The 27175-nt window shown below is 42.9% G+C and overlaps 2 protein-coding genes across 2 annotated transcripts; one reads left to right on the top strand and one right to left on the bottom strand.

The window, feature by feature from the left end:
* Positions 1–19522: 19522 nt before the first annotated feature.
* ALG2 (ALG2 alpha-1,3/1,6-mannosyltransferase) lies at positions 19523–21863 on the bottom strand. The gene is made up of 2 exons (XM_040549434.1): positions 21472–21863; positions 19523–21253 (listed from the first exon to the last, which is right to left on the bottom strand). Exons 1-2 carry the CDS (start codon positions 21808–21810, stop codon positions 20351–20353), a joined length of 1242 nt encoding a protein of 413 aa, XP_040405368.1. The 5' UTR covers positions 21811–21863; the 3' UTR covers positions 19523–20350.
* On the top strand, positions 21753–26722 carry SEC61B (SEC61 translocon subunit beta). The gene is made up of 4 exons (XM_040549435.1): positions 21753–21938; positions 22066–22163; positions 22301–22402; positions 26399–26722. Exons 1-4 carry the CDS (start codon positions 21936–21938, stop codon positions 26484–26486), a joined length of 291 nt encoding a protein of 96 aa, XP_040405369.1. The 5' UTR covers positions 21753–21935; the 3' UTR covers positions 26487–26722.
* Positions 26723–27175: the final 453 nt, after the last annotated feature.

Genomic DNA, 27175 nt, shown 5'->3' with positions numbered 1-27175 from the left:
TAAACCTCTGTTTCAAAAGAGATTATTCAAACAGCTTTTAAACAATTACTCTTTTGAAGGGTCTAATTGAAGGAAATAAACCTGTAGAGAATCTGACTGAACCAAAGATCTTCAGCATCCAAGATTATCTATCTGTCACCCTGTGACCTATTTCCTTCACACTACTTTTTAATTTTTGTAGCAATTATAGTGTATATGGATAATACCTATTAGCATATTTATGGTCATTGCTTCATATTTATTGTCTGCACAACTCATTAATCTTCATCTAGTGTGTGAGGCTGACAGCTCAATCTATTTTGCAATCTCTGGGCAGCAGCCATATCCAAAAAGCTTTTGTTTCCCTGTAAATAAACTGTGTTCAGGACCAGAGGACAATGGTATATCATACAGTGATTGACACAAGCCATGGCTGCTAATCAAAAGTAGATTTTATTACCAGCTGAGTCAAGTGCATTATGGGGCCATTGTTCTAGTGCTGTCAGGGCAAGAGCATACATAGTCAGTCACCTTCTCAAGATGGGTTGATTGTTCTCCAAGATTAGACAGAGTTGCCTTATTATCCATCCCAGACAACAAGGCATCTCACCCAAACAGACGCCTTTACAGAAACTGCCTGTACATTGAATTGATTTGAATTGCTAATGCATAATCTGTCCAGCACAGATGTGCAATGAATATTTGGATGTTGTTTTGCATGTCAGTTGAGAAGGCTGAATGATGAGGTGATGATCATTCAGTGATGGGTACTGGACATTTGCCAACAATTGAGTTTGAGCACTTTCCCTGACAGTAATCAGATCAGCTTCCAAAACGTCTTTTCTTCAATTCACTGACAATTTATGTTAGAAGATAATGCAACTCTCTCACAGTTAACACAGTTGGCAGCAATTTGCATTTTTTTCATATAATTAAATTTTTCATTTCACCCAAGAAGAAATGCATACAAGCCATATATAACCGATAAACATATTCCAAGACACTTCCAAAGTAACTCCGCATGAGTAAGAGGCCATCTAGATAGGTAAAACACATTGAAACACTCCATAATACAGGTGGCAGTAGTTTTATTACTTATAAAGCTACGCTTGCAGTGAAAAATTAGGAACAGTGTTATCAAGCTCTAATAGACTAGCTCTCAAAAAAAATAATGTAGGTAATAAATATTTAACATGTGACTATGGTCATACTGAGAGAAGGCTGTCCAACGCAATGTTCTGATTTAAAATTTTTCAGTCTCTGTCAGGATTGACTTAGTATAAATTAGGAATAGAAATAAATCCCACAAGGCTGATATTATGACTGATGTGAGCTCACACAGTGGCATCACATGATTCACATGAATGTGAAGGAGTTTTTTGTATAGTCACAATCATAGAACCATATAATAATTTAGTTTGGAAGGAACCTCTGGAGGTCATTTGGTCTAGCCAGGGGCTTACCCTGTTACTTGCTCAGAGACTGATTTAGCTGAATTCTGAATATCTCCAAGGATGGAGATTCCACATCCTCTCTGGGCAACTTGCTCCAGTATTTGACCACCTTCAGGTTGATTTTTTTTTTCCTGTGTATCACATCAGAATTTTCCATGTTGCAACTTACGTTTGTTATATGTTGTCCTATCTTTGTGCAATTCTGAGGAGATTCTGGTTCCATCTTCTTTATACCCACATTATTTCAGATCTAAAGAGCACAGTTAAAAACCTACCTTTAGGACATAAGTAGCTAAAGAGCTCCTGATAGTTTAGAAAATCTGGGACTCCTGGGGATATTTCTGCTACCTTAAAAATGTTACCTTCCGACTTTACTTGGGTATTTGGCTAGTTCATCTCTAACCATATAGTGACACACTTTTCCTCAAAAAAAATAAAATAAAAATGCTTCTCAGCAATTTCTAGAGCACTCTAATGACAATTTGCTTTCTGCCTTTCTGAGGTAAAGATGTGTACTCATCTGCACATGATAGAGGGAACAATCACTTCCTTTATCTTAGTGGTCTTCATACTAGTGAAAGTCAGTATAGCTAGGAAGAGACTGGGAAGTGATTGAACAAGAAGCATTACAGTCAAGGCCAGAATGGAGCTTTACTGGTAAGGCTGATTTTTCCATATGTCAGTCTTGTTCAGGGTTAGGTTAAGTGGCTTTCATTGGGATTTTTATTACCATTTTCATCTATCAGAAGCAAAACACAATTATACCTGTGTTACAGGTAAAACAAACCATAAAGTTGCACCGGTGACTTTTGGGGGGAAGCAAATTCTAATTTTGGATGTTTTGATTTTGTGACCTATTAAAACACACCTATAGCCACATATAACACCTGCTTGCATTGCATACTCTTGATATCATCTGAAATCCAGTGGATTTTCCATCTGGAATTCCAGAAACAAAGCCTTTGAATAAATAGCCTGAGAAGACTTTAAATTTAGACCTCAAATGGAGTTGGATCTTACTGCTTGTTCACTTCACACATCTGAGTTCTAAGCTGTACTCCTCAGAGCTCCTCCAGCCAGATCCTACACCACACTGGCACTTCCAATCTTGACCTTGGTATTATGTTTGTGAACATAGGCAGTCTTGATGTTGTAGGGTACAGCCAGGACTTTGTTTCATACGTAATCCATACATATCATATGAAGCTCTGCTCAAGACACAGTCTGCAAAAGAGTAGGCAGTCCTGCCTTAAATGCAGTAGCCCAAGCTCAGAGGATTCAGCCAGATCAGGATTCAGCCCTTTGAGAGTGGCACTCTCAGTCACCATAAGAAATGGGATGAGAGACAACACTCAGCTGTGGAGTCATGCTCCCATTTGCTCTCTGTCTCCAAGGAAGTCTTCATTATTCCATTATTTCTGCCCATCCTTTCACTTCCCCTGTTGAGCTATCATATGCTTCTGAGGCACTGAAATGAAAGCCTGAGCATCATTCTCAGGGCTGTTAGTTTCTGCTGCAAGAAGAGCAGTGCTTGAAAGTTGGCTTGGAATAGCCAGTGCTTAGTCTTCTTAGTGAAGTGATTTTTTATCCCAAAGACATTTAACACAAGCCATTATTCCTGTACTGAAGGATCCTTTCTTTAAGGTTTAAAGTCTTATTTTCCAAAGCATGGGAAGTTACTTCAGTTGACAAATAAATGTCACAGCAGTGTGGTCTTTTTTTTTTTTTTTTTTTTTTTTTTTAGACTGAAAACAGAGGTAAGGATAAAGAATTCTCACAAACTGGTAAGAATCTGAATAGAAAGTTCCCTTGTATATTCTTCTGTTAAAGAAAAACATAGATAACTGGTAAAACTACATCATCTGCTGAGTAAATGTTCCATTTGATCTTGAGGTTGAAGTCTTCTCATGAACAGTTATATTAACAAAATTTGAAAATACAGGGATATATACTGTTCTAGAAGGTAGGAAGGAAAAGAATTAATGAGTTCATGCAGTCTTCAAAAACAGTTGTATAGACATGAGGGAAAATTATAAGTCTTTCTGAAACCTAGGGGGCAAAGTCATGAAGGTGATAGACCAGTCGTATAATCCAATAATTGGTTGTACCTATTCCTTAAGATAACATGAGGCTTATGTATTTATTTATTGTCTAGAAGAAATGCGTTAAAAACAGAAATAAAAGTTTAAGAAACTGAATTAATGGCCAAAGTGCTACTTTTAATAACATTAATTTCCCACTGCTATTCAAATGTTATCACAATTGGTGGTTTAACAATGCCATTCCAAAATATGCCATCTATAAGCAAGTAGACATAGACAAGTAGCTGGCAAGAAGCTGGCAGAAGCAGCCGGCAGAAGTGGTGCAATTGCCAGCGTTTGTTCTCATGGAGGACTTCAACTTCCCAGACATATGCTGGAAATACAATACAGCCCTGAGGAAGTAGTCTAAAAGGTTCCTGGAGTGTGTGGAAGACAGCTTCCTGACTCAGCTGGTCAGTGAGCCTACCAGAGGGAGTGCCCTGCTAGACCTGCTGTTCACGAACAGAGAAGGACTGGTGGGAGATGTGGTGGTAGGGAGCTGTCTTGGGCAGAGTGACCATGACACGGTAGAGTTCTCCATTCTTGGTGGAGTCAGGAGGGTTGTCAGTAAAACTGCTACCTTGGACTTCCAGAGGGCAGACTTTGAACTGTTCAGGACACTGGTAGGGAGGGTCCCTTGGGAGTCAGTCCTGAAGGGCAGAGGGGTCCAGGAAGGCTGGGTGCTCCTCAAGAAGGAATTCTTAAAGGTGCAGGAGCAGGCTGTCCCCGTGTGCCATACGATGAGCTGGCGGGGAAGAAGACCGGCGTGGCTGAACAGGGAACTTTTGCTGTGCATTCAGGAGAAAAAGAGAGTTTATGACCAGTGGGAGAAGGGGCAGGCAACTTGGGGAGAGTTCAAGGAAGTTGCCAGGATATGAAGAGAAAAAAATCAAGAAGCCCAGCACGAGCTCAACCTGGCCACTATGGTCAAGGATAACAAAAAATGTTTTTATAAATATATTAGTGGAAAGAGGAGGGCCAAAGAAAATCTTCATTCTTTACTGGACGCAGGAGCGAACATGACTACAGAGGATAAAAAAAATAGGCTGAGGTTCTTAACGCCTTCTTTGCATCTGTCTTTACTAGCCAGACCACTTATCCTCAGGGTACTCATCCTTCTGACCTGGAAGTCTAGGATGAGGAGCAGAACTCCCCCACAGTTCAGGTGGAAACAGTTAGAGACCTGCTGCTCCACCTGGACTGTCACAAGTCCATAGGGCCAGATGGGATCCATTCTAGAGTGCTGAGGGAGCTGGCGGAGGTGATTGCCAAGCCGCTTTCCATCATCTATCAGCGGTCATGGTCATCTGGAGAGGTCCGGGATGACTGGGGACTTACTAATGTGACTCCCATCTATAAGAAGGGTCGTAAGGAGGACCCAGGGAACTACAGGCCTGTCAGCCTGACCTCGGTGCCAGGAAAGGTGATGGAACAGGTCATCTTGAATGCAATCACACAATGTATGTGGGACCACCGGGGGACCAGGCCCAGTCAGCATGGCTTCATGAAAGGCAAGTCCTGCCTGACCAACCTCATCTCCTTCTATGACTGGGTGACCTGCCTGGTGGATGAGGGAAAGGCTGCTGATGTAGTCTACCTAGACTTCAGCAAGGCCTTTGACATGGTCTCCCATAGCATTCTCCTGGAGAAGCTGGCAGCCCATGGCTTGGACAGGTACACTCTTTCCTGGGCTAAAAACTGGCTGGACAGCCAGGCCCAGGCAGTGGTGGTGAACAGAGTGAAATCCAGCTGGTGACCGGTCACCGGTGGAGTTCCCCAGGGGTTGCTGTTGGGGCCCATCCTCCTTAAAATCTTTATTGATGACTTGGATGAAGGAATTGAGTGCACGCACTGTAAGTTTGCAGATGACACCAAGTTGGGGGGAAGTACTCCTCCTTCTTCCACATGAGGGCATCTTCCAGGCCACTCCTAACACAGCCGCCTTTGGCCACGCGTGGGCCACTCACGTTGGGCATCACAGAAGCTTGCTGAGGTCACAGTGCCCACCACTGCCCCGCCTTTGCTCAGGGTCCTATAAAACAGGACCCCCTGCAGCTGGCCCACCACTTGCTGGGCTTCTAGGCCCTCTGACAGCCACTTGTGTGGCAGCAAGAAGCCCAGAAGCAGGAAGGCGAGTGGCAGCCCTCCTCGGTGTGGGGGGACAGAGATGCAGTCCCAGAAAACAGCAAGAGGGAAGGCGCCTGACGGGAAGGGGAAGTGGCATGGGCAGAGGGATAGCGCCTGTGGCACGAGAGCAGACAACAGTGCTCCAGGGATCTCTGGCGTGCAGCCCACAGACACGTATGTGCGTGGCAAAGACAAGAGGCCCTGGTGTTACCATTGGCACTGCAATGTCACAGGACACGGGCCGTCCCCTCAACCATACAGCGCCTGGAGGCATGGGCCTTCCCATTGGCACAACGGTGGCGTGGGGTGAAGGCAGGAGCATCAGCCAGACAGCCACGTGGAACAGAGGCCTTCCTGTTGTCCAGAATGCAGCGTGAGACCCAGGTATGGCTGTAAACCAGACGGCAGCGTCAGACCCATGCATGGAAATGAACCGGACAGAGGCATGGGACCTAGGCAGGATGGCTTGGACAGGTACACTCTTTGCTGGGTTAAAAACTGGCTGGACGGCCGGGCACAGAAAGTGGTGGTGAACAGAGTGAAATCCAGCTGGCGACCGGTCACCAGTGGTGTTCCCCAGGGGTCGGTGTTAGAGAATCGCAGAATCACAGAATGGTTGATGTTGGAAGGGATCTCTGAAGATCATCTAGTCCAACCCCCCGGCCGAGCAGGATCACCTACAACACATGGAGGATTGCATCCCGATGGGTTTTGAATATTTCCAGAGAAGGAAACAACCTCACTGGGCACCTGTTCCAGTGCTCTGTCAACCACACAGTAAAGAAGTGCCCTCTCATATTCAGATGGATCTTCCTGTGCTTCAGTATGTGCCTGTTGCTTCTCGTCCTGTCACTGGGCACAACTGAAAATAGTCTGGTTCCATCCTCTTGATCACCTCCCTTCAGATACTAATACACATTGGTGAGATCTCTCAGTTTTCTCTTTTCCAAGCTAAACAGGCCCAACTCTTTCAGCCTTGTACGACAGGTGCTCCACTCCCCTAATCATCTTCGTAGCCCTCCTCTGGACTCGCTCCAGTACCTCCACATCCCTCTTGTACTCGGAAGCCCAGAACTGGACACAATACTCCAGGTGTGGCCTCAGCAGGGCTTAGTAGAGGGCGAGGATCACCTCCCTTGTCCTGCTGGCAACACTCTTCCAAATGCACCCCAGGATACCGTTGGCCCTCTTGGCCACAAGACTTTAATGATTCTATGATTCTAAGTAAGCATATATAAGTAAGCACATACAAAGTAAGCACATATAAGCTGAAGAAACTCTTTTAGTTCCCAGATGCCACACAGATAAGCCCATGGTACAGTGTGTGCTGTAGGGTAAGTGCCAAGCAGTTGAGAATGGCTTAGCACCCTCAGGGTAGCTGTTCCCTCAGTCACAGGACCTGGTCCAACTGATGCTCCTACAGCAGCCCTGGTGGTTCCAGCTCCACAAGGAGCAGAGAAGGAGGCTGTGATGCCTTCCATCTATAGCTTAAGACAAAGGACTTGTATTGGTGGTCTCTGCCATGTGGGTTGTCAGCTCTCTTCCTCATGTCCCATCCTGCAGCTTCTGTGTCCCAGGAGTGCACTCCAATCATGCATGTCTGTGGTCATTGCTGCAGGGTCCAGGGGTCCAAAACGAAGTCCAGTTTTCAGCAATGAAAAGGGAAGTCTTGTCTGAAGATGAAAGCTAACCACAGACATTTTGAAATATGTGGGCCTCTCCTTGTCTGTAAGTTGAAAGTATTATTATTTTCCTATCTCCCAGCAAGTTTGAGGCCACATATATTATGCGACTGGGGATTCTTGATAACAAACACAGAATAAACATTAAATGTTTATATATGTTTATATAAAGAGGTTTCAAATGCTAATACAAGTAAGTATCTATGAAAGTGTAAGTGCTGTAAGTGCTTTTATGGTCATTTGGAAAAGCTGTTAATGACAAAGTGGCCAATCTGTTACATGGGTAAGGGATCTGAAGACCAGATGGCCTGATTTACTTCTCAGCTCCAGCTGCACTATGTATGGGTAGGTTTCAGGCCATGCTTAAAAAAGGCTGAGAGATTTCCTTGGAACAATAAGAGTGGCTGGGTCATTTAGACACTTCTAGGCCATGAAAGCCTTTTTCAATGAGGAGAAACCTCTTCTTTTCTGTTTCTAAGTAAGTTTTTACATCTGAAAGATGATGAAGTTTGACAATAGCTTTTTCTGATTTGAGAGTCCAGGCTACATGTTTATATGACTTACATTTATGCTGGAGATTGAGTACGGTCTGATTGAACCTGACGAGTCAGCTTACTGTCATTGTTACAAATAACTGTAATATGGCATCTGGGATATTGTGAAGAGTAGACAATTAGAGCAGCATGAGTTAGGGTGTGGTATGGTTGTGCCTACGAGATAAATGAGAAAAGCCGAGAGTGAAAGCGTCCCTGGGAAGATCATGGAGTGTGTCCTCTTGGGATCTGCATCTGAGCATGTGAAGAACAAGAAAGCAACCAGGGATATTTGACATGGATTTGCTGAGGGCACACTTTGCTCTCTATGACACAACACCAAGCACTGAAGAAGCTTTCATAACAGAGAAAAAAAAATCTCAAAAAAAGCTGTTTGTAAAGAAGTTTGAAAATGTAAACAAAACAAACTACTTCACCCCTCTATTTAGGGAAACATATCTCCCGTCAAGGCTGGACACGATAGATGCCTTGAAGCAGTAGTGGCTTTGGCAGTTAGATAACTTTCCTCATAACAGACGTGCATGTAAACTTCTGAGTATCACCTACTTATGACAACAGAATGCAAGCCAAACAAAAAAGTTCATCAAACTAGATCTGAATCCTTGTGGCTAGTTCTTAAATGGGAAAGAAAGTGCTTCGCTATTTATAATGCTAAAGCTGCTGGGCAAGACACAGTGGAAGACTTAAATTAAATGTCAGATCATGAGGTACTAACAGTAAATAATGAGAGATTTCTGCTGCCTTTGGTGGCTGTAGATAAGCCACTGGACAAACTATTTACTGTGGGCAGGTTGTGCAGTCATGGATGGATCATTCTGACCACATCTATGTTTTCTCACTTGGATGAGAGAGCAGCCTGGTGGGAGCCTGTGCTGCCCACATCCTGGGGTCTTTGTGGTCCCAGGTGCTGTCTGTAGTGCAAAGTAGCTGGGAATGAATCAGAGCTTCAAGAACCACCCTCTTCCTCTCTTCAAATGCTGCAACATAGACCCTCCTAATGTACTTGCCTGCCCTACTTGTCTTGCATTGTGTGCAAACTGTGGTAGCAGCATGCCCTGCAGATGGATGTGCCCTCTGCAGGATGCCTATAGCTGTAGGAAGGGATGCTTATCAGTGATTCAGCAGGGCATTAGCAAGCAGAGAGGGAATATGAGATGACTTCAAGACAGCAACGAGATCCATTCACAGTGCCCATGTCTTCCTGTGCAGATGGCACCAGCGTGTGGAAAAGCATTAATCTAGTGTTTATAAAGCTGTGAATTCCTTTATCAGGACTCACAACAGCCTTCCCTCCTTTACTACCACCTGTTACTGATCCAGAACTCATCCACTCCTGCCTTATGTTCTTCCCTCTTTCCTTCACCATTTCTCTTCCTCTCTGAAAGTCCCCTGTGAGGCAGGCACAGGCTGCAGAACTTTTTTATTTCCTATGTCAGGCCCGCTCTGTAGAACCCCTCATCAATCCTACAAGCAAATTTTTCTCCACAGGAAGGTATTTGTTGTTTGTTACAGAGCCCTCCTTGCCAAGAAGTCCTGCCTTGTACTGCCCCGACTCAGTGCATATTGCCTATCTTTCTGTGCTGTGGACCTTGGCTTGACTCCTTAGGAGAGTGTTTACTCTGTCACACAGCCAAAGGGTGAAGAGGAATTACCAGGAAAGAGGACTGTAGCACAAACTATGTAAAAGGGGACAGTCTTTCTTTTCCTGTGTAAGGAATGTGCTGCTAATGGCCCCTTGGTCTTCCTTTAAAGCCTACTTTGAGCAAAAGCAAGAAACCAGCAGCCCCTCTGGAGATGGGTGTGGATTTTGAGACTAGCGGTCAAGTGTCCACTCTGCTGAGCAGATGATTCTACCATGGTGAGTGTGGGTTATCCCCCCTGTCCCGAAACCTGGAACTAGCAGCAGGTGGTGGTGCTATGGGTGCGGCTTACCCACGTGCGCATTTCCAAGTACTCATATTGGAAGGAAGTGAGTGGGGCAGTTTTCACGAGGAAACCCAGACAGGAACAAAAAGAGGTTTATTAGAAGAAAAAATCCCAAACTTCACATCCAGTTTGACATTTGTGCACATCTCCTGAGCCTGGTCTAACAGAGCAAATGGACAGCCTCAACCCATCTCATTCTATTTGTGGCACAGACGGAGGAAAATTCATGATGTGGACCCCAGTCCTGACAGCAGAGGATCCAGTAACTCTTTATTCTCCACAGCAGAGTGATATTTAGAAGTGTTCCACCTCTATAGGAAAGCCATGAAGAATTTGGTTTATATATCAGCAGCTATTCAAAGTGAAAGTGTGAATTGGACATGCCTTTAGAGTGCCGAAGACACTGCTGAGGAGAGTTAGTGCTGTGGGAAAAAACAGGATAGATGTGCAATATTTGCTGGCTGCTCTTGGGTACAGCAGGATAGGACTTTAAATCTTATTTCCTCAGCGAGATTTTGACACTTGTCAGTTCCTGCCACGATTATGTCACAACTCATGTGAAAGTGAGTTTCATGAGCTTAAATGAGGTATCATCTGAAAGTGTATGGATAACTTTCTGGCTGTGAGCCCACCCTCCTCCATTTCTCCCTCTCTTTCCCTCTGTAAGGGTTGGAATATTCTCTGAAATTAGCAAAGGGAGTCTGGTACTGGGAGAATGTAAACAGCACCGCAAAGGGAAAAAAAAAAACAAAAACCTATTTTTATCCTTCCTGTCCCTGCCCACAGTGTAATGGTAATTTGAATTGTTGGGGGAGGTGAGAGTTTCATATCTGAACTTAGATACTTTACTCAGCTTGTAAAGCTCTGGAGTATGTGTAGCATAGCCTGTCATTTTGCTAGCACCTCAGGAATTAATCGCTTGGCCTTTTGTGCATTACTCATTAACAGCACAGTTCTATGGTAAACTTTGAGCCTAGACACACTATGGTGGAGGAAACACGTAGAGTCACTTATCAAAAGGAAATGCTTGTCTTGAAATACACTGTGGGAGTCTATTGACAAAAGTAGATTCTGTCTGAATTTTGCTCGTCTATTTAATGGTCTTAAAGTTTTTTAACTCACTGCAACTACAGCCTTTGTTATTTGTTCTAATCAACTTTCTACTGCCATTGTAAATGACCTTGCTCTTTGCCTGAGTGAGAGAATCTGATATACGAGGATTCTGAACAAGGAAGCTGAAAACTAGAAGAGGTCCTGCAGGCAAGAGAAAGGAGATTTGAATTAAGTTGTAAAAGAAGTTGATCTTCCTGCCTGTTTATCATTTTATCCAGGGGAGTTTCCATTCAAGCAACTGCAATATTGCAGTGAAATGTGTACTGGTATCTGGCAACATGATACAGCTTGTTTTTAAAGTGCTTTTTCCTCTTTTCTGGACCACTCCTCAGCAGGTGCAAAGCATTTCTTATCATGTTGCCGGCACATAAAAAGTATTTCATGGTTGGCAGCTCAAAGTGAAGTTATATCAGGTCCTATATTAAGATATGAAACATATTACTGTATCCAGCTGAGTTCATAAGATCTTACTTTCTTAAATCAGAATATATTTATCCACTTGGAATTCAGCTGAAGAGGCTTTGCCTTCCTTCAGTTCATTAAAACAAATTGAATGTATGTGCAAACATTATATAAATTCTGATTCTTATTACTATGAAGAAAATTTCATGTAAATCATTCTATTCACTGCTGTTACTTCAAGTCTGTTCCTTAAGAAATGAATGTAATTGGGGTGTATTTTCTATATGAATGAGAAAAATGCCTTTTAGAAAACTGGTACAATGAAGAAGTTACCTAGCTTGGAGGAAAGCACATTTCTTGCTGAAAATACTGCCTTTGTTATGATCTCCTGTGGAAGTTTTGGTTTCTCCTGAGTCTCAGTTTGAAGAAGATCCTCACACAGTGTTTTATTTCAGGTTGTTCCACATCTTCCCAATCATTTTTATTAGCAATTTATTTCAATACTTTTTGTGCTTGCTTTGTGTGCAGTGGATCTGCTTCTTCAAATGGATCTTTCTGTGAAATTTGCAGCTCTTCTGTGTACAGCAGTCTGAGGATTCACTTTCTCTTGTCCTTTTATAAGGATTAGCAGGACAGTGAATGACTTCTTGGTAATTGCAAGAAGTCCTAAGTATATGAAACAGTCTACTTTGCCCAAGTACACAATTTTGCTTTAAGTTGCTTTTGGGAACAATATTTATTCTACGAACCAAATACTGGATCAAGGAATCTTCCACAACTGTAGTTACTGGCTTCTTGTGTACTCTAAAGGCAGGAATGTTAACGCTTATTCCTATCAGATGGATGCATGATATCCAGTCCTTCTGGATTGCTGTCCATTCATCTTTTAAAAATCTTCAACCCTTGCTGAGGTGCTTTGTTTGAGATGACCACAACTGATATTTTTGAAATTATACTTTAAGGAGCTCGTTCACCTGCAAGAGTTAGAATTAGTTTTGCCTAATTTTATTTAAGCAGGTACATAATCAAAAGCTCTTTCCTCTGTGAAGTATGAAAGTTTTTTTAAGCAGACAGGTTAAATTTCCATGTTAGATTAATGGCGGATGCCATTACTCACTGCAGGGAACATTTTAAATTTAATTTGAATTAATCTAAATAACGAAATAGAATAATAAATTAACTGTAATATTAATTAATTTCAGCCTCTAGAAATGTAGGTTTATAAAGAACCAGATAATCTCAAAGTTGTAGGAAATTAATTCCCTATAAGAATATATAGGCAGAAAATAAACTTATGTGAGCATTTTTATTACTTTGGGGGACAGCCTGGACTGGGCATCTTTCACTCGCTATGACTTAGAATCATATTTCCACTGTGTGTGTTTGCATATATACAAAATATTTTGAGACTGGAGCACCGCAGTTTAAATATGAAATACAGCAGGAACATGAGAATTTCAGCTGGGGAATGTTACCTTGTCATCTGTCATGAACTTTCATACAGCTTTAGTGATCAAAAATTCATTGATGATGTTTTGCAATACAATTCACTTTGTTCACAGTAAGTCAGAGATTGCTTTATTAACTTAAAAGTGCAAGTTTCTTATCTTGAAGTCACACTAAAGTGTCGAAAGAATACATCTATCCAGAAAATGAGATGTTGGTGGAATAGGTGAGAAAGTATCCTTTCCTGTATTATTAGAACAGGTACTAGCACAAATTTTCCTGGGAGAGGAGCTGTTTCAGTAAGGGAGTTATCTACTTTCATGTTTTTTAAACACTTTATACGTTCTTGGGATGTCTTCTTGGTCCCTTTTTCCATAGTTTGGGATACTTAGGGATAGAGCGGTTCTGCCTTAGAAGAGAAGAGGTATGAATACTTATCAAAGGTTTGCTTCATTTTATATTCCGTTTTCAGGAGCGGGCAAAAGAAAATGCTTATGTCTAGTATTACTTATGTGTTGCCTAATATAGTTTCCAGCTCCTAATAACCAGTTATTGATGGGCTTTCTGAGCAGTTACTGTATTTGGACCATAACTTTTTTAATCAACCTGTCTGATTAACCCTTTTTTGAATCTGCTTTTGGTTTTTAGTGTTATTTTAGCACTCTACAAAGACTTTCCACAATGTAAATATGCTGCGAGGAAAAAGACATTATGCTTTTGTTTTTAGCCTGCAGTACACCTATAGGCCCTGGAGTCTAATGCTAATGTTAACACAGAGTTACCACGCAGAGGAGGAAACAGCATAACCAACAGATCAGGAAAAATGTTTTTGTATTTTTCTATTTAGTGTTTCATTTTTTGATGCTGGATATCTGCACAAATACCAGTTTAAAACAGAAGTGCTGGCACTGGGTTATCTAGGTCTAAAGCCAAGGAACAGAATGAAGCCTGGGAAGCAGCAGCAAATAATTTCCATTCATACAGTGACATCCAGCAGGATACTGTCTAGCATATGTTCACCACATACAGTAAATTTGGAAGTAACCTGGAAGGCCATGAAGAAAGAAAAAAGCATAAATACTTGTTAGCAAACATATAAAAAAATTACCCTGAACGAATTTTCCTTCTCCTGAACTGGGGAGGAAGAAACCACCAGCACATCACACTCCTTGGGAGCCACTACTAAGGAGAACACCGTGCTGATGAGGTTGGAAACGCATCTCCTTCCACTGCCCGCCCTTGTGCAGTCACCTGCTGTTGCTTGTGCAGCATCATGGAGCAAAACATCATCTTGTCTTCTTTCTCTGCCACTGTGGAGAAACAAACCTTGCCACCTGCTTGGCTGACAGTGAAGACATAGCCACTGTGAGTCTGCCACTGTCCTGAGCACACCGAGATGCCTCAGTTGCTCTAACCATCAGTGTGGACCTGCCTAGTAATCTCCAGATGGCATCTGACCCTTGATACAACCGCTGGACCTGATCTTGACCCTGACCCTGACCTGCAGGTTGGCACCCCAGCATGACCTCAGACCTGGTTCATCACTACGCGCACATCCAGCTATGTGGTCTTTCAGTTCAGCCTGTGCCAGGGTCTCACACTCAGTGGCCAGTTTCTTTTAGATATTCCATCTATAGAGGGTTTCATGTTGAATACCAAACCTGCTTTTTTGAAGTTATGTGAGATTTTGATCTATCAGAGTGATACAGCAATGCACTTAAATGACAGTACAGGTACAAATCATCCTCAGCAGAATGTTGCATCTGTAATATACAGTTGAGTCACAACATAAATGTGATTCCTATTACTGATCTCTATAATACATCACCACAACAATGCTGGGTGTTCCCAGCCTCTGGGAAGGAGAACTGAAACCAGTTCAAGCCCATAGCTCCCTTCAGAGTTCTTCCCGTTTGTTATCTGTATTTTGTACACTCCATTGGGTTGTACCATGTTTGCTGGTGTATTTACAGTCTTTTGATTAACTCAGAGAAGTAGAGCTACACACCCCATTGATCTACTGGTCTGTTAAAGCCATTTATCTCGAGCACAGGCTACCTTCACAGTATGGCTGAGGCTGGCAGGGACCTCTGGAGGTCATCTGGTCCAACTCCCCAACTCAGACAGGACCACCCAGAGCAGGTTGCCCAGGAACATGTCCAGGCAGCTTTTGAAGATCTCCAGGGTAGACTCCAGAACATTTCTGGGAGACTTGTTCTGTTACTCAGTCACCTGTACAGTAAAAAAAAAAAAAAAAAAAAAAAAAAAAAAAAAAAAAGTGCTTCCTGATGTTTAGAACCTTTTGGTTCCCTTTCTGTTGAGGTAAGTTCACAGCTGTGCATCAGCTGTGCTCAGTAATTCCCACATCCTGCCATCCCCAGGCCTGCCCTGTGGGATGCCCACCTCATTACTGTGCACTGCTCTTGGCTCCCTGGCCCCTTGGTGATCAACCAGCTCTTGCTGCTCCCTGACAGTCTAACTCTATCCTAACTGGATCTGGAGAGGTGATGCGATGTAAGAAAAAGGATTAACTGGAGGGAAACTGAGATAGCATGGGTTTGAGGTGGTCCTGGATTTCCTCCTAGCCTGAGTGCTGTTTCCTACATCAGGACCAAAGATGGCTTCATTCTCCCTCACCACTGATGAGATCCCATTAGAACATCAGGCATCTTCACTCTACTGCCACGTTACCTGTACCATAACCACAAGAGTTCTGTTTGGGCTCCACTCTCCTTGGTTGAAGGTAAAATACCAAGAGAGACCACAGTAATTCAGAGGTGTGATGCACCTGTGATTTTTACATACCTGTAAATACTTAGAAGCACAACCAAGACTTTTTTTCTTTAGCCTAGGAGTAATTGAAGATAGCTTTTCATTTGTTTCGTGTCTTGCAAATCTTGCTATATGGTGCAGAGATTGTGTGTACAACTGTGAGGGGGAAAAGTTCACAAATTTAAAAAATGATATGTGCCTGTAGTTGTAGTGTAGGCTGTTTGAAGGCTCATTTCCCAGTGACTGATTATCTTATGTAAAAGTTTTAAAATTTAGCAACTTGTGCTCCCTTTCTCCATGTAAAACAACTCCAAATGATTTCTACTTTCATTTACTCAAATGATTTCTACTTTCCTTTTCTCAGTCATTATATCTTTCTTCTCTTTCAGTGCACAGAAATTGGAGTCATAAAGATACCACGATATTAATAGATTTGTCTCAGAGTTCATAAGGTGAAACTTGTTGGTCTTCCCATATGACTAATAGTGAAAAAATCTGGAATCAACTCAGTTAATCTTGTGCATAAAATAACTGGCACTGGAGAAACGCACATCCATAAATCAATAGAGACTAACCTCCGATTTATATCTTTTTGGGTCACATGTTCTACATTCACCATAAATGCAGATAAAGGTAACTATAATTAAAATGTCTATTTCCTTCTCTGCTATTTGTATTAACATTCATGCTGTTGAATATACTCCTTTCATAATACTATATTTTGTCAGTATTCTACAGTTATTGTTTCCTTAAAAATACCCCTGTGATATTAACTGTATAATAAATTACAATTCAAAATAAAATATCAGTCATTTCATCCATGAGAGAGAATAATAAAGCCATAATAAAAAGGAATAAAGTTTAGCAATATGGTAATGTAGCATGAGGTTTTTATAGACTCCATGTAAATGTTAAAATCTATAAATTTTTTATGTTGTGTAAAATAGTAAAAAACAGGAAAAGAGTGCGGAGAGGGGGAAAAAGCAATAATAGCAGGCTGGTTTAATCCTGAAACCCTTGTTATTCCTATTTCTTTTTATAATCTGAATAAGAGTGTGTAAAAAATTTGCATATGAAATGATTTGTTTGTGGCTTATTTTGTTTATAATAGGTATTAAAAATAAACCAAACAAGGAAAGCTAGGTTTCCACTTTACAACCCACAGTATTTGTAAGTGAAGAAACTCTAAATCCTAACCATCTCTCTTGCCTTCCTTTGTTCACACATAGTACCCCTGAATGTACTTTGTCTGTATTTTTCTGACTATGCTCTTTCTTTATTTGGCTTCTTTCTGTGTATTTGGGTTCTAAACAAAGGCGGAAGGATGTGCAAATATGGGAAACAGAGGACAGGAGATGAATTCCTCCTTAAAACCATTTCCTACATGTTGCATCATCCCTTCTACCAAACTGGTGGGATTTCCAAAAAGGAGGAGAGGAAGTAGAAAGGAAACAAAGCTACACTGGTATAAAGTAAGGCACTGGCTGAGCACTTGCACTCCATGCAGTCCTCAGTGAATGATTCTGGAAGTTGGGGAGCAAGAGACTTTCAAGAAACCTGAATGGCTGTGCCACATCTCTACGTGCATTATAGCTTCTTCCAGGATTTTGAGATTAACGTGCAGCTGAGGGGAAGCCTTGAGGGCCAGATGCTTATAACCTGAGGGCCAGGCTCTGTGATAGATCAAGGCTTGAGAAGACCCAAGCTACTTGTCAAGAAGCAGCAGGACAGGGGCTGCTCCACAAGGGACAACAGTTGAAAGCTGAGGGATGCCACATCATGCAGGGAAAGTGATCTCACAGGCCAGGGGATGGTAACCTATCAGCCTGGTGATGGTAAGAGGTTCTGTTCACAGGCCAGTCAGTGACCATCAGGTAAATGTGAGTTGACGGGTCAAATCCAAATGCAATCCATAACTTCCAGTTAACAGGAGCTGCAGGGCACATGGCTAGGCCTGAAGGAAAGGGCTGGGAAAGGGCAGGGAAGAGTCTGAAGGCCAAGGTTTGAGCTTAAAGGGAAAAGGATCTGGGGTTCTGGTCAACGGCAAGTTGAGTATGAGTCAGCAGTGTGCCCTGGCAGCCAACTGTACCCTGGGGTGCATCAGGCATGGCATTGCTAGCTGGTTGAGGGAAGGGACTGTCCTGCTCTGCTCTGCACTGGTGCAGCCTCACCTCCAGTACTGTGTGCAGTTTTGGGTGCCAAAGTATAATAAGGGCATAAAAACATTAGGGAGTGTCCAAAGGAGGGCTACAAAGATGGTGAAGGGTCTAGACGGCAAGACATATGAGGAACAGCTGAGGTCCCTTGGTTTGCTCAGCCCAGAGCAGAGCAGGCTGAGGGGAGGCCTCATGGCGGCCTGCAGCTCCCTCGCGAGGGGAGCGGAGGGGCAGGCGCTGAGCTCTGCTCTCTGGGGACAGCGACAGCACCCAAGGGAACGGCATGGAGCTGGGACAGGGGAGGGTCAGGGTGGGGGTTAGGGAAAGGTTCTGCTCCCAGAGGGTGGTCGGGCACTGGGACAGGCTCCCCAGGTAAGCAGTCACAACATCAAGCCTGACAGAGTTCAAGAACTGTTTGGACAACGCTCCCAGACATAGGGTCTGATTTTTGGGTGGTCCTATGTAGAGCCAGGACTTGGACCCTATTATCCTTGTGTGTCCCTTCCAACTTGGGATATTCTATGATTCTATGATTAAATGGAGCTCCTGCATCAGTGGGCAGAGGTAGAGGTGACTGTTGGTGAAGCCAGAGCCCTGAAACAGAGTTTACACCACTGGCACTTCACAGAAATGCCTGTTTCTGTGCCTGAAAAGGCAGAGCAAATCTTCTGTATTGGTAACCACATTTTCCTGCTGGATGTTGGATGTGCTGCTTTCTCCTTGACCTACAGGATGCACTCAGAATACTAACACCACTTTCCTTACAGCATTATAATTTTTTTTTTCCAGGACTGAATTGTGTTGAAAGATAGGGCCTCATTTCTGAATGCTGGAACCAGGACAAGATCTGTGACCAGAGCTACCCCTGCAGGTAGACAGGCAGGTGTGCACTGATGTACCTTAGGTTCTAAGTTAACACCTGTGCAATTTGGAAAGGAGAATGTAACATAAATTAAGCTAGCCATGCAAATCAGTTCCAACCATCTCAACCCTTCTCACTGAAGGTTAAAACCCAGGCCAAGTATGTCATGAAGGTGTTAACATCAATAACCAGATAATTTTCATGCTTCTTTCCAGGCCCTTCAGTCACTGCAACATCCACCCTGAAAAAGTTAACGTAAAGGTTTAAGAAAACTTTTGCTTTACAAGGATTAAGGGGCAAGGAAGGCACACAAATACAGGAATAGCTAGCAAACGTACTAGATTAGGGCTTGCCAGCGTTTCTCATTAGATCAGAAATGTTGGAAATCAGGCCTATCAGATCACCTGCTCCCAAGCCATGATGTATAACCATTATAGCATCACAACTTTCTGAAGACAAGGACAGAATTTCTTCATGGATTTTTTTTTTCCACTTTAAATAAAAACTTTATAGTGAGACCTTGGTTACATTCCTTAGTAACAGAAACAGTCTGTCTCTGCTGGGGAGTACAAAATGTGAAAATTCACAAAACTTTTTCTTAAAAGCAAATCACAGAATGCAGACCACAAAACAGTATTTCAAAAAATACTGGACTTCAAAAAAACAGGGAAACTATTGTTACTCAGTCCATTTTCAGATTTACAATTCAACTGTATGAATTGCATAACAGTGTATTATTGGAAATCCAACAACCAACCAATATAGACGTGCTAAAAAAGAGGTAGATAGAAAAAGATATCCCTTGCTTAAAACACAGTCTTACACTTGGAAACAATCAAACACAACCAACCAACAAGAAAGTCAAATTGTCACATCAAATCCCTGCTTTGGGAGAAGAGTCTGTGGTTACTGTCCCCTAGCTAAACTATTCAGAAATATTTTACCAAAAACTTACAACTGAAACAGGCAAAACAAAATCCATCCTTATTACACATTTCAGATAATCATCTTTTACAAATGTGTTTTCTATAATTTAGAGTATAATGAAACGTTCAATAAATATCGTTTAAGCTTCTACAAACCAGAAACTCTTCAAATTACACCCTTAAGCATACCAAGCATCTGCATTGATGTAGAATTTCAGGACAAACATTTTTACTTCAAGTAGTTTAATGGCCTTGGTTTTCTTATCCCACCTTTCTCTTGCCCATACACCTATTTGCTCATTTATGATTCCCAGTGTGACTAGATGATGCAATTTTAGAAGGCACAGTAAAAGGCTATTTAAAAAAAGACACACCATTCATATCCCTAACAATGTTGTTTATTTTTTTTTAAATGCACAGTTGGACTGTGCAATCCCTGTCCATACCATAGCCGAGGTCTTTCACTTACAAATTATTGATGATCCAAATTTGAAAGTCTTACAGAAAAATAAAGGTGTGCTTATCTGCACAAATGTGTATTTTGTAAACTCAGTTAACCATCCAGTCTCGAAGTAATATGTGCAATAACATCCCAGTAACTCACTGCCATTTGAACAATGCATTTATCCAAGGTACCGCACGCAAGAGTTCATACATTGGCAAAAACATGAAAATCTGATCCTTTCAGTAAGAGACATTTTCTTCTCCACCCCCCCTTTTTTTTTTTTTTAATCAAGTGACATGAGGCAGCATACAAAATATAACAAGAAAATTCACAAGTACTGGTTTGTCATCATAGTCACATTGAATACTAGCCCCCTATACAAGTCACAGATACAAAAGTATAAAATCCAATATGGGAATATAATTTTATTGTGTTAATCTGCATATGTATTGGTACAGCTGTTCTGAGAATGCTCCCGAGGAAAATTTTTCCATAACTCTGACTCTCCCAGCTGCTCCCATTGCGTCCTTTAAGAGAGGATCTCTCACAATCTTTTCCATGGCCTCAGCAAATTGTGTCGGCAGAGGATCACACAAAAATCCAGTAACATTATTTAAGATGGATTCTAAAGGACCACCTGAATTAACTGCTATAACTGGACATCTCATGTACATTGCCTCCAAAGGAACAATGCCAAAATGTTCATTACTAGGTGTATAAAGCACGCACACAGAGTTACTAAGAAGAGAGATTTTCTGTTCATCTGAGAACGATCTCAGAAAAGTGACATGGTCATTAATGTTAAGCTTAGTTGCAATGCTCCTTAGCTCTTCATAGTGTTCCACATTTTCCAGAACTGCTTTATCATAGCCACCTGCCATAACCAAATGAACTTCATTCCAGTCATGAGAGTCAAGTCTTCCTTGAAGCTCATGCAAAGCTTCAAGAGCCAATGCTAAATTCTTTTTTCTCTCATACCTATTAATGGAAAGAAATAAGAACTTTTTCTTTTTAGGAATCAGCTCAGCTATGTCTACAGGAACTATCGTTTCAAAGCTATCGATGTTGAGCGACGGATAGAGGACATCTGGGTTTATGTGAGATAAGGACTTGAACGTTTCCTTGAACACGTTAGCAGTGAAGTTGCTGTTCACAACGATACAGTCTGCCATGCCAGTCGTGTACTCCTCCAGCCAGTCAAGCGGTATCCTGTAGATTCGCTTCAGGAACGACTCTCTCTTGGTCAGAAGCTGATCAGGGAAGTGGCAGTAAAACAAAACCTTCTTTCGGGTTCTGGCCAGCCTAAGAATAGGAATGCAGGCGGACACCTAGTGCAACCACGAGAAATAGAATAGAATATTTATTATTTGTGTTAGGGGAAAGAGGTGGGTTGAAAGCCGTCACCCAAGAACCAACACTTCTCAAGAGAAGGGCACCAAAGCGCCCACTCCCTCACCCCCCACCCCACAAACACTGGGGTTTCTCCAGCAGCCTCCCCACCCCCAGCTAGGCCCTGGGAAGGGGACCCCACGAGCCGTCCCCGCACCTGGTCGCAGACGAAGACGTCGACGCGCTCCCCGCTGAGCAGCAGCACGTAGAGCGCCACGAAGGCCATGCGGAGCGCGGCGCACACGGCGTGCCCGCGGCCCCACAGGCTGCGCGGCAGCCACCCCCCGGCGCGGCGCACCGCCAGCCCCCGCGTCTCGGCGAAGCAGCGCTCGGGCTCGTAGCGAGCCGTCCACACCTGCACCCGGCAGCCCCGCGCCTGCAGCGCCAGCGCCGCGTCCACCACCAGCCGCTCCGCGCCGCCCAGCCCCAGGTCCGGGTGCAGGAAGAGCACGGACGGAGCCCCCCCCCCTCCCTCCTCACCCTCCCGCTCCGCCATTTTGTCGGCGGCCGCCTCCCCAGCGCCACGTCAGCCTCTCGCGCCCGTCGGCGGGCGGGGCCGGAGGGCGGCGGCGCGCACAGCGGCGGGGCCGCGCACAGCGCCCGAGCAGCGCCGTCGCCATCATGGTGAGGGGTCGCGGCCGCCCCGCTGCCATCACGGGCAGGCCCTGCCCGGGGCGCGCTCCCCGCCGCCCCTTTCTCCTTTCACCCGTTCCCTTCTCCTCTCACCCCTTCCCCTGTCTTCTCTCCGCAGCCCGGGCCCAGCCCCAGCGCCACCAACGTGGGCACCTCCGGCCGCTCGCCCAGCAAAGCCGTGGCCCCCCGCGCCGCCGGCTCCACCGTCAGGCAGAGGTAGGGGGCGGCTGACGGGGGGTGAGGGCTCGGGGAACGGCCAGGACCCTGCTGCCCCGGCCCTGAGGGGTTTTGGGGTGCGTGGGGGTGGCTGGTAACGGGCGTGGGTGTCTGTCTCGCCCCGGTGTGCCCCGCAGGAAGAATGCCAGCTGCGGGACCAGGAGCGCAGGCCGTGCCACGTCCACGGGGACCGGCGGGATGTGGCGCTTCTACACCGAGGACTCGCCGGGCCTCAAAGTGTGAGTGGGGCGTGGGGGTTGGACACGTCAGCTCTTGGGCCTGCAGGGGTCGAAGTGAGGGATCGCCGCTTCAGCCTGCGGAGGAAAGCGGAATTGGGGGCTGCTTGGGTGGATTTGGCAGGAAATCTGGTGTTTAACCTGTAGATTTAGAGACAGAGTGGTTAAAATCATAATTCCTTTGTAAAAGTAGATATAAATTTTGTTTTGTCAGTGCCTAGACTCAGCTGATCTTTTGAGATTCCAAGCACTCTCTTTGAAATCGGGAAAAGTTACTTGTTGCGGTGAATTTAGGCATCATAAATAGTTGAACAATTACAATCTATGCTGGTTTGTCTTAATTAATATATATATTTTTTTCCCTCTTCTAATATGCATGTTGTGACACCTCACCCCCTTTTGAGAACATGGTATAAAAGATTTGCCACACAAACTTTTTTTCTTGTGTGTGTCAAAAGGTTTGCAAAATTTCATGTGTTTTTATTAAAAAAAAAAAAAAAGTTTATTTTAGCTAAGCTTGCTAAACAAATAACCTTCCAATCCATTATGCCGTAAAGAGAGCCTACATTCTTAGTCTCGGGACAGTTTGAGTCATTCAGGTCAGTTTCCCAACCTAGCTTAGCAGCCTAATACTGGGGTGGCAAACGTGGAGGAAGCGTGTCAGCTGGTAGGGGTACATGCTAAGTCATACCCTCAGTGTGAGCTCGTGCTTCTTGTAGGGTTCTACTTCACAGCCTGTAGGTTTTTTTATCCCCCAATATACTTGGGGGTACCCAAAGGTACACCAGTTATTTATTTTTTTTCTAGAATCCATTAGGATTTTATTTTGGGGTTCCTTAAGATGGCTGCGGTTGCCTGTAGGAACAATGTTTGGAGAAGGACTCATGGGTAGTCTAGGTAGTGATTGTTCCAAGAACATCCTTCCTCTGTAGTTATCTTCTGTTCTCATTTTCATATGTGCTTGATAGTTTTAACAAACAGGCTACTGCAAACAACCTAAAAAGTACTGGTGTTCTGCTGCTGCAGTCTTAGTTTGTCCATTCTGAATCCAGAGAGGAGGCGAGGCAAAGACAATAAAAAGAAAATGAGCGAGAGTAATGTTTTAGGGCATGTCTGTGTAGTAATCAAGGCAGATATTTTCTGTATTGTTTGGTCTGCTAAAGCTTAATTTAAAAAAAATGAATAAAATGAAGCTAAAAAAAAAGGAAACACATTCTACTGTTCAGTAGAACTCTTTCAACAAAACAGTGGTGCAAGCTGTCAGTGCAGCTTTACTACAGTAAGTTTCCTTCTGAACCTTTTGGTTTTCCTTTTGCTGTGGAGTGGTCAGCTCTATATGGTGCATTGTGCTAACTGTCAATACAAGCAGGTCAGTAGGCAGATTTTTCCCCTCTTACTTATGTTGCAAACCCGTGGTTCCGAGTTTTAAGGTTTTGGAAGAGTGCTTTTTGCAAGCTGCCATGGGTGGCTCTATGGCCAGGGTTTTAATGGATGAAACATCTGTAGAACCACCTCACTTTTACAGATCCCTTGAACGCTAGCTGTAACATTTTCTAAACCATGAGCATAGAATCATATGGCTTGGGTTGGAAGGGACCACAAAGCCCACCCAGTTCCAACCCCCTGCCATGGGCAGGGACACCTCCCACTAGATCAGGTTGCTTAGGGCCTCATCTAACCTGGCCTTGAACACTTCCAGGGATGGGGCATCCGCAACCTCTCTGGGCAACCTGTTCCCATTGGGAGCATCTTTCTTCCTAGCTTACAGCTTTTTGTGTGCTGTATCATCCATCCCATTGCTATGATCTCTGTCCTATTTCAGTAGGCTTAAAAATGAAAATGGGTTATAGATAGGTTGTGGTTGCCTCAGTTAAGTGATAGAGCAGAAGCTGTGATTGCTACTGCATAAAGCACTATAGAAGCTTAGCCTGAGATTTCGTTTTCTGGGGGAAGGGAGTTGCTCTTTTCCCTGTGCTTAAAATAAGAGCACTTAATTATTAGGAAAAATACATAAGACATCTGAGAATAGGTTATTTCATGCTAGTCACGGTCAGGACTACTCTGCTGCAGATGAAATGTTCTGTGTTTTGTCTCAGGAAAGTACATTTCTCTCTAACAACAAGATGTTGCGCATATTTTGCATCTTTAAAAACAATGCTAGCAAAAGGAGCTGTGGGAAATCTGGTTAAGAGTGAGATATGATTATTTTTCTGTTTAATACTTACCATAAGTATTTTGTGCTTTGAAAAGAAGACTAAAACCAAATTCAGTTCACTTCTTGTGGTACTTGATACCTGTGGTTCCTCTATCTTAAACTTTACTGCTTGAAGAGCTAAGGCAGTGTTTGTTGTGGAGCCATAATAACATAAAATTGGGTGAGTGGTATGTAGCCTTACAAAGGGCACAACACCAAATTTTTAGAGGTGCCTAAGTCAGGTTTATTATTTATTTAACTGTGTGGGCATGGTGAGATGAGAAGATCCAGGTGTTTGAAGGAGGATTCCAGGGTTTGAGCAGGCTGTCTGGAGGAAGTGGGTTCCACGGCAGTGTTGGAAGCCTGAGTTTTCTGTAGTGGGAGCAATGTAACCTGCATACTCCAACCAACCAACCAAACACACAAACAACCCCCCACCCCCCAGCTTATTTCCATTTACTCTGTTCTGGTTGGTAGTGCTCCTTTCAGGCAAACGGGTTTCTCTTTATCTGTGTGCCTTAGGCAAGGAGTAGCTTAAAAGCTTGCTACCATTAAAGGCTCAAATGATTTTTTTTTGTGCAACTGGTATTATGCTTGTTTCTGTAGGACCTAAACTTCAGGTATGTGTAAAACTGCAGAGTAAGTTCTGTTGCTTAGTGAAAGCCCCTTAATAAGGGCTGCTTTTGTAGTTACTGTGCGTGCAGAGTTTCTATTTTGCACGTTGTGTTGTTGGTTTACTTTCTAAGTGGTTTACGTCTGCATTCACAGTTCTCCATGCTCAAAGAAGAATAAGCATGATCGATTATTAACGAGTTCTAGAATGCAAGGGAAGATGACAATTCTGATCTGGTAGAAAATTGTTAGTAAATTGTTTCAATCAATTTTGAGTTTCACTTTGTGTTCAAGTAACATTTACCTCCTTGTAGATGGTAACCTGAAGGGTAATTTGTAAGGTGTGGCTTGAAGGCTGGTTGAGAGAATTCACAGCGTTTCACCCGGTGTAACATTATAAATCTGATGCAAGGTTGTATGAAGCAAGTGGTACGAAGCAGTGCTGAGTGCCTGTCGTAGTGTGTGTTAATTGTTGTGTCACAACAGTGTGAAACAGCTAATGTAGTCTCTCAACATGCACCCTGAGATTAAACTGTTCTTGAAAAACATCGCTATGCAGTTTCTAAACAATAGGTAAAGTGAGAAGGAAAAAAAGTTTGAGAAATCTGTTAAATTGTACACTTTAGGTAATGATTTTATGACTGACTGACTTTTGACATTCTGTATTATCTCTTTCAAAAAAGCAAAACAAAAAAACAAACAAAAAACAACCAGCAGGCCCAATCGCTTTTACTGCTGCCATTGTCCTTGAATGAAGTAAAACCTCTGTGGGGGGAAAAAAATGCTAATGTGAATTTTAGGCCAAAATTTGACTAGCCGCTAGAGGACTCTGTTGTTTCTTGTATCTTACTACGTCTCTGTTCATTAAATACAGATGATAATTTTCTGCAACGATGACTAGTAACAAACTGTTAAGTTCTAAATAAGTGGGGGGTGGTTGTTGTGATTTATTGTTTTATGTACCCTGTTACATAACTATCATTAAAAGCATAATGGCAGCAGCAATTTTTTGATCAAGGTGGCTGTTTCATTTCTGTGTATTTTATGGTATTTCTGTGGGAATGGAATAAGTTCTCTCTTTACAGTTGCATATGAATTGATGATTTGTTTGGCTGGTAATGACTGGCTTTTGGACAAAGCAGACTATTTTTTTTTTGCTTTTTATGTTAATTCATTTTTTTCTTTATTTTTAGTGGGCCTGTTCCAGTTTTGGTCATGAGTCTTCTTTTTATTGCTTCTGTATTTATGCTGCACATCTGGGGTAAATATACTCGTTCATAGAGTCAGCTGCCAACTTAAAGCAGACATCTTGGACCAAAAATATGGTGGATCCTGGTTGTTCTTGGAGAGAAAATGGGGAAGCTTCCTGTCATCTGTTGAAGTCCTTTCAACTTTGTCTCTAATACAGAATGAACTCAATTTTCTATGTGGTCAGATCTTAAGGTCTGTCATGGGTCATTGTATCTGTACGCGTAGAATACAGGTATTAAAATAAAATTTGTATATGGAAATGGAAACAGTCTTAACTTTTTCTTTCCCCTCCTATTCCAACACAGCACAATTAAAGCATCATTCTTGTGGTTTCCATATATAACCATATTTCTGAGTAAATGCCATTTGACAGTTCAAACCAGCTTCTTTTATAGTGCACATTGCTATATACTTTTATGACAGAAGATGTTTTTGTGAATGGGAGAAGCAAAATAGGGTGCACAAACATGTGATGGTAACAAGGGCGTTGTTAAAAACAAAACTCAGGTGTGTTAGCTGTGCTGGTCAAGTTCTTCTGTTAACTCCAGAAAAAGAGATGGATTTGTTTATTTCCTAAATGCAAGTTAAACTACTCAATATTCATTATACTAAAAGTATACAATTATGCTTGTTTTCAAACTGCACTTGAGGAAAGACGTGAATAGATACCCAAACGATTAAAAAAGAATAACTGCATGACTGTCAAAGACTTTTTTTTC

This window comes from Cygnus olor, chromosome 2, assembly GCF_009769625.2.
Source record: "Cygnus olor isolate bCygOlo1 chromosome 2, bCygOlo1.pri.v2, whole genome shotgun sequence".
NCBI classification, from domain to species: Eukaryota; Metazoa; Chordata; class Aves; order Anseriformes; family Anatidae; genus Cygnus; species Cygnus olor.
This window is presented reverse-complemented; position numbering and strand designations above follow the sequence as displayed.

Excerpts from the sequence above, each read along its gene's own strand:
- ALG2 (XM_040549434.1), bottom strand. The coding sequence starts at position 21,810 with ATGGCGGAGCGGGAGGGTGAGGAGGGAGGGGGGGGGGCTCCGTCCGTG. Across the intron at positions 21,254-21,471 it reads ACGTCTTCGTCTGCGACCAG|GTGTCCGCCTGCATTCCTAT; the intron begins GTGCGGGGACGG and ends TGGTTGCACTAG.
- SEC61B (XM_040549435.1), top strand. Across the intron at positions 22,164-22,300 it reads GGCTCCACCGTCAGGCAGAG|GAAGAATGCCAGCTGCGGGA; the intron begins GTAGGGGGCGGC and ends TGTGCCCCGCAG. Across the intron at positions 22,403-26,398 it reads GACTCGCCGGGCCTCAAAGT|TGGGCCTGTTCCAGTTTTGG; the intron begins GTGAGTGGGGCG and ends CTTTATTTTTAG.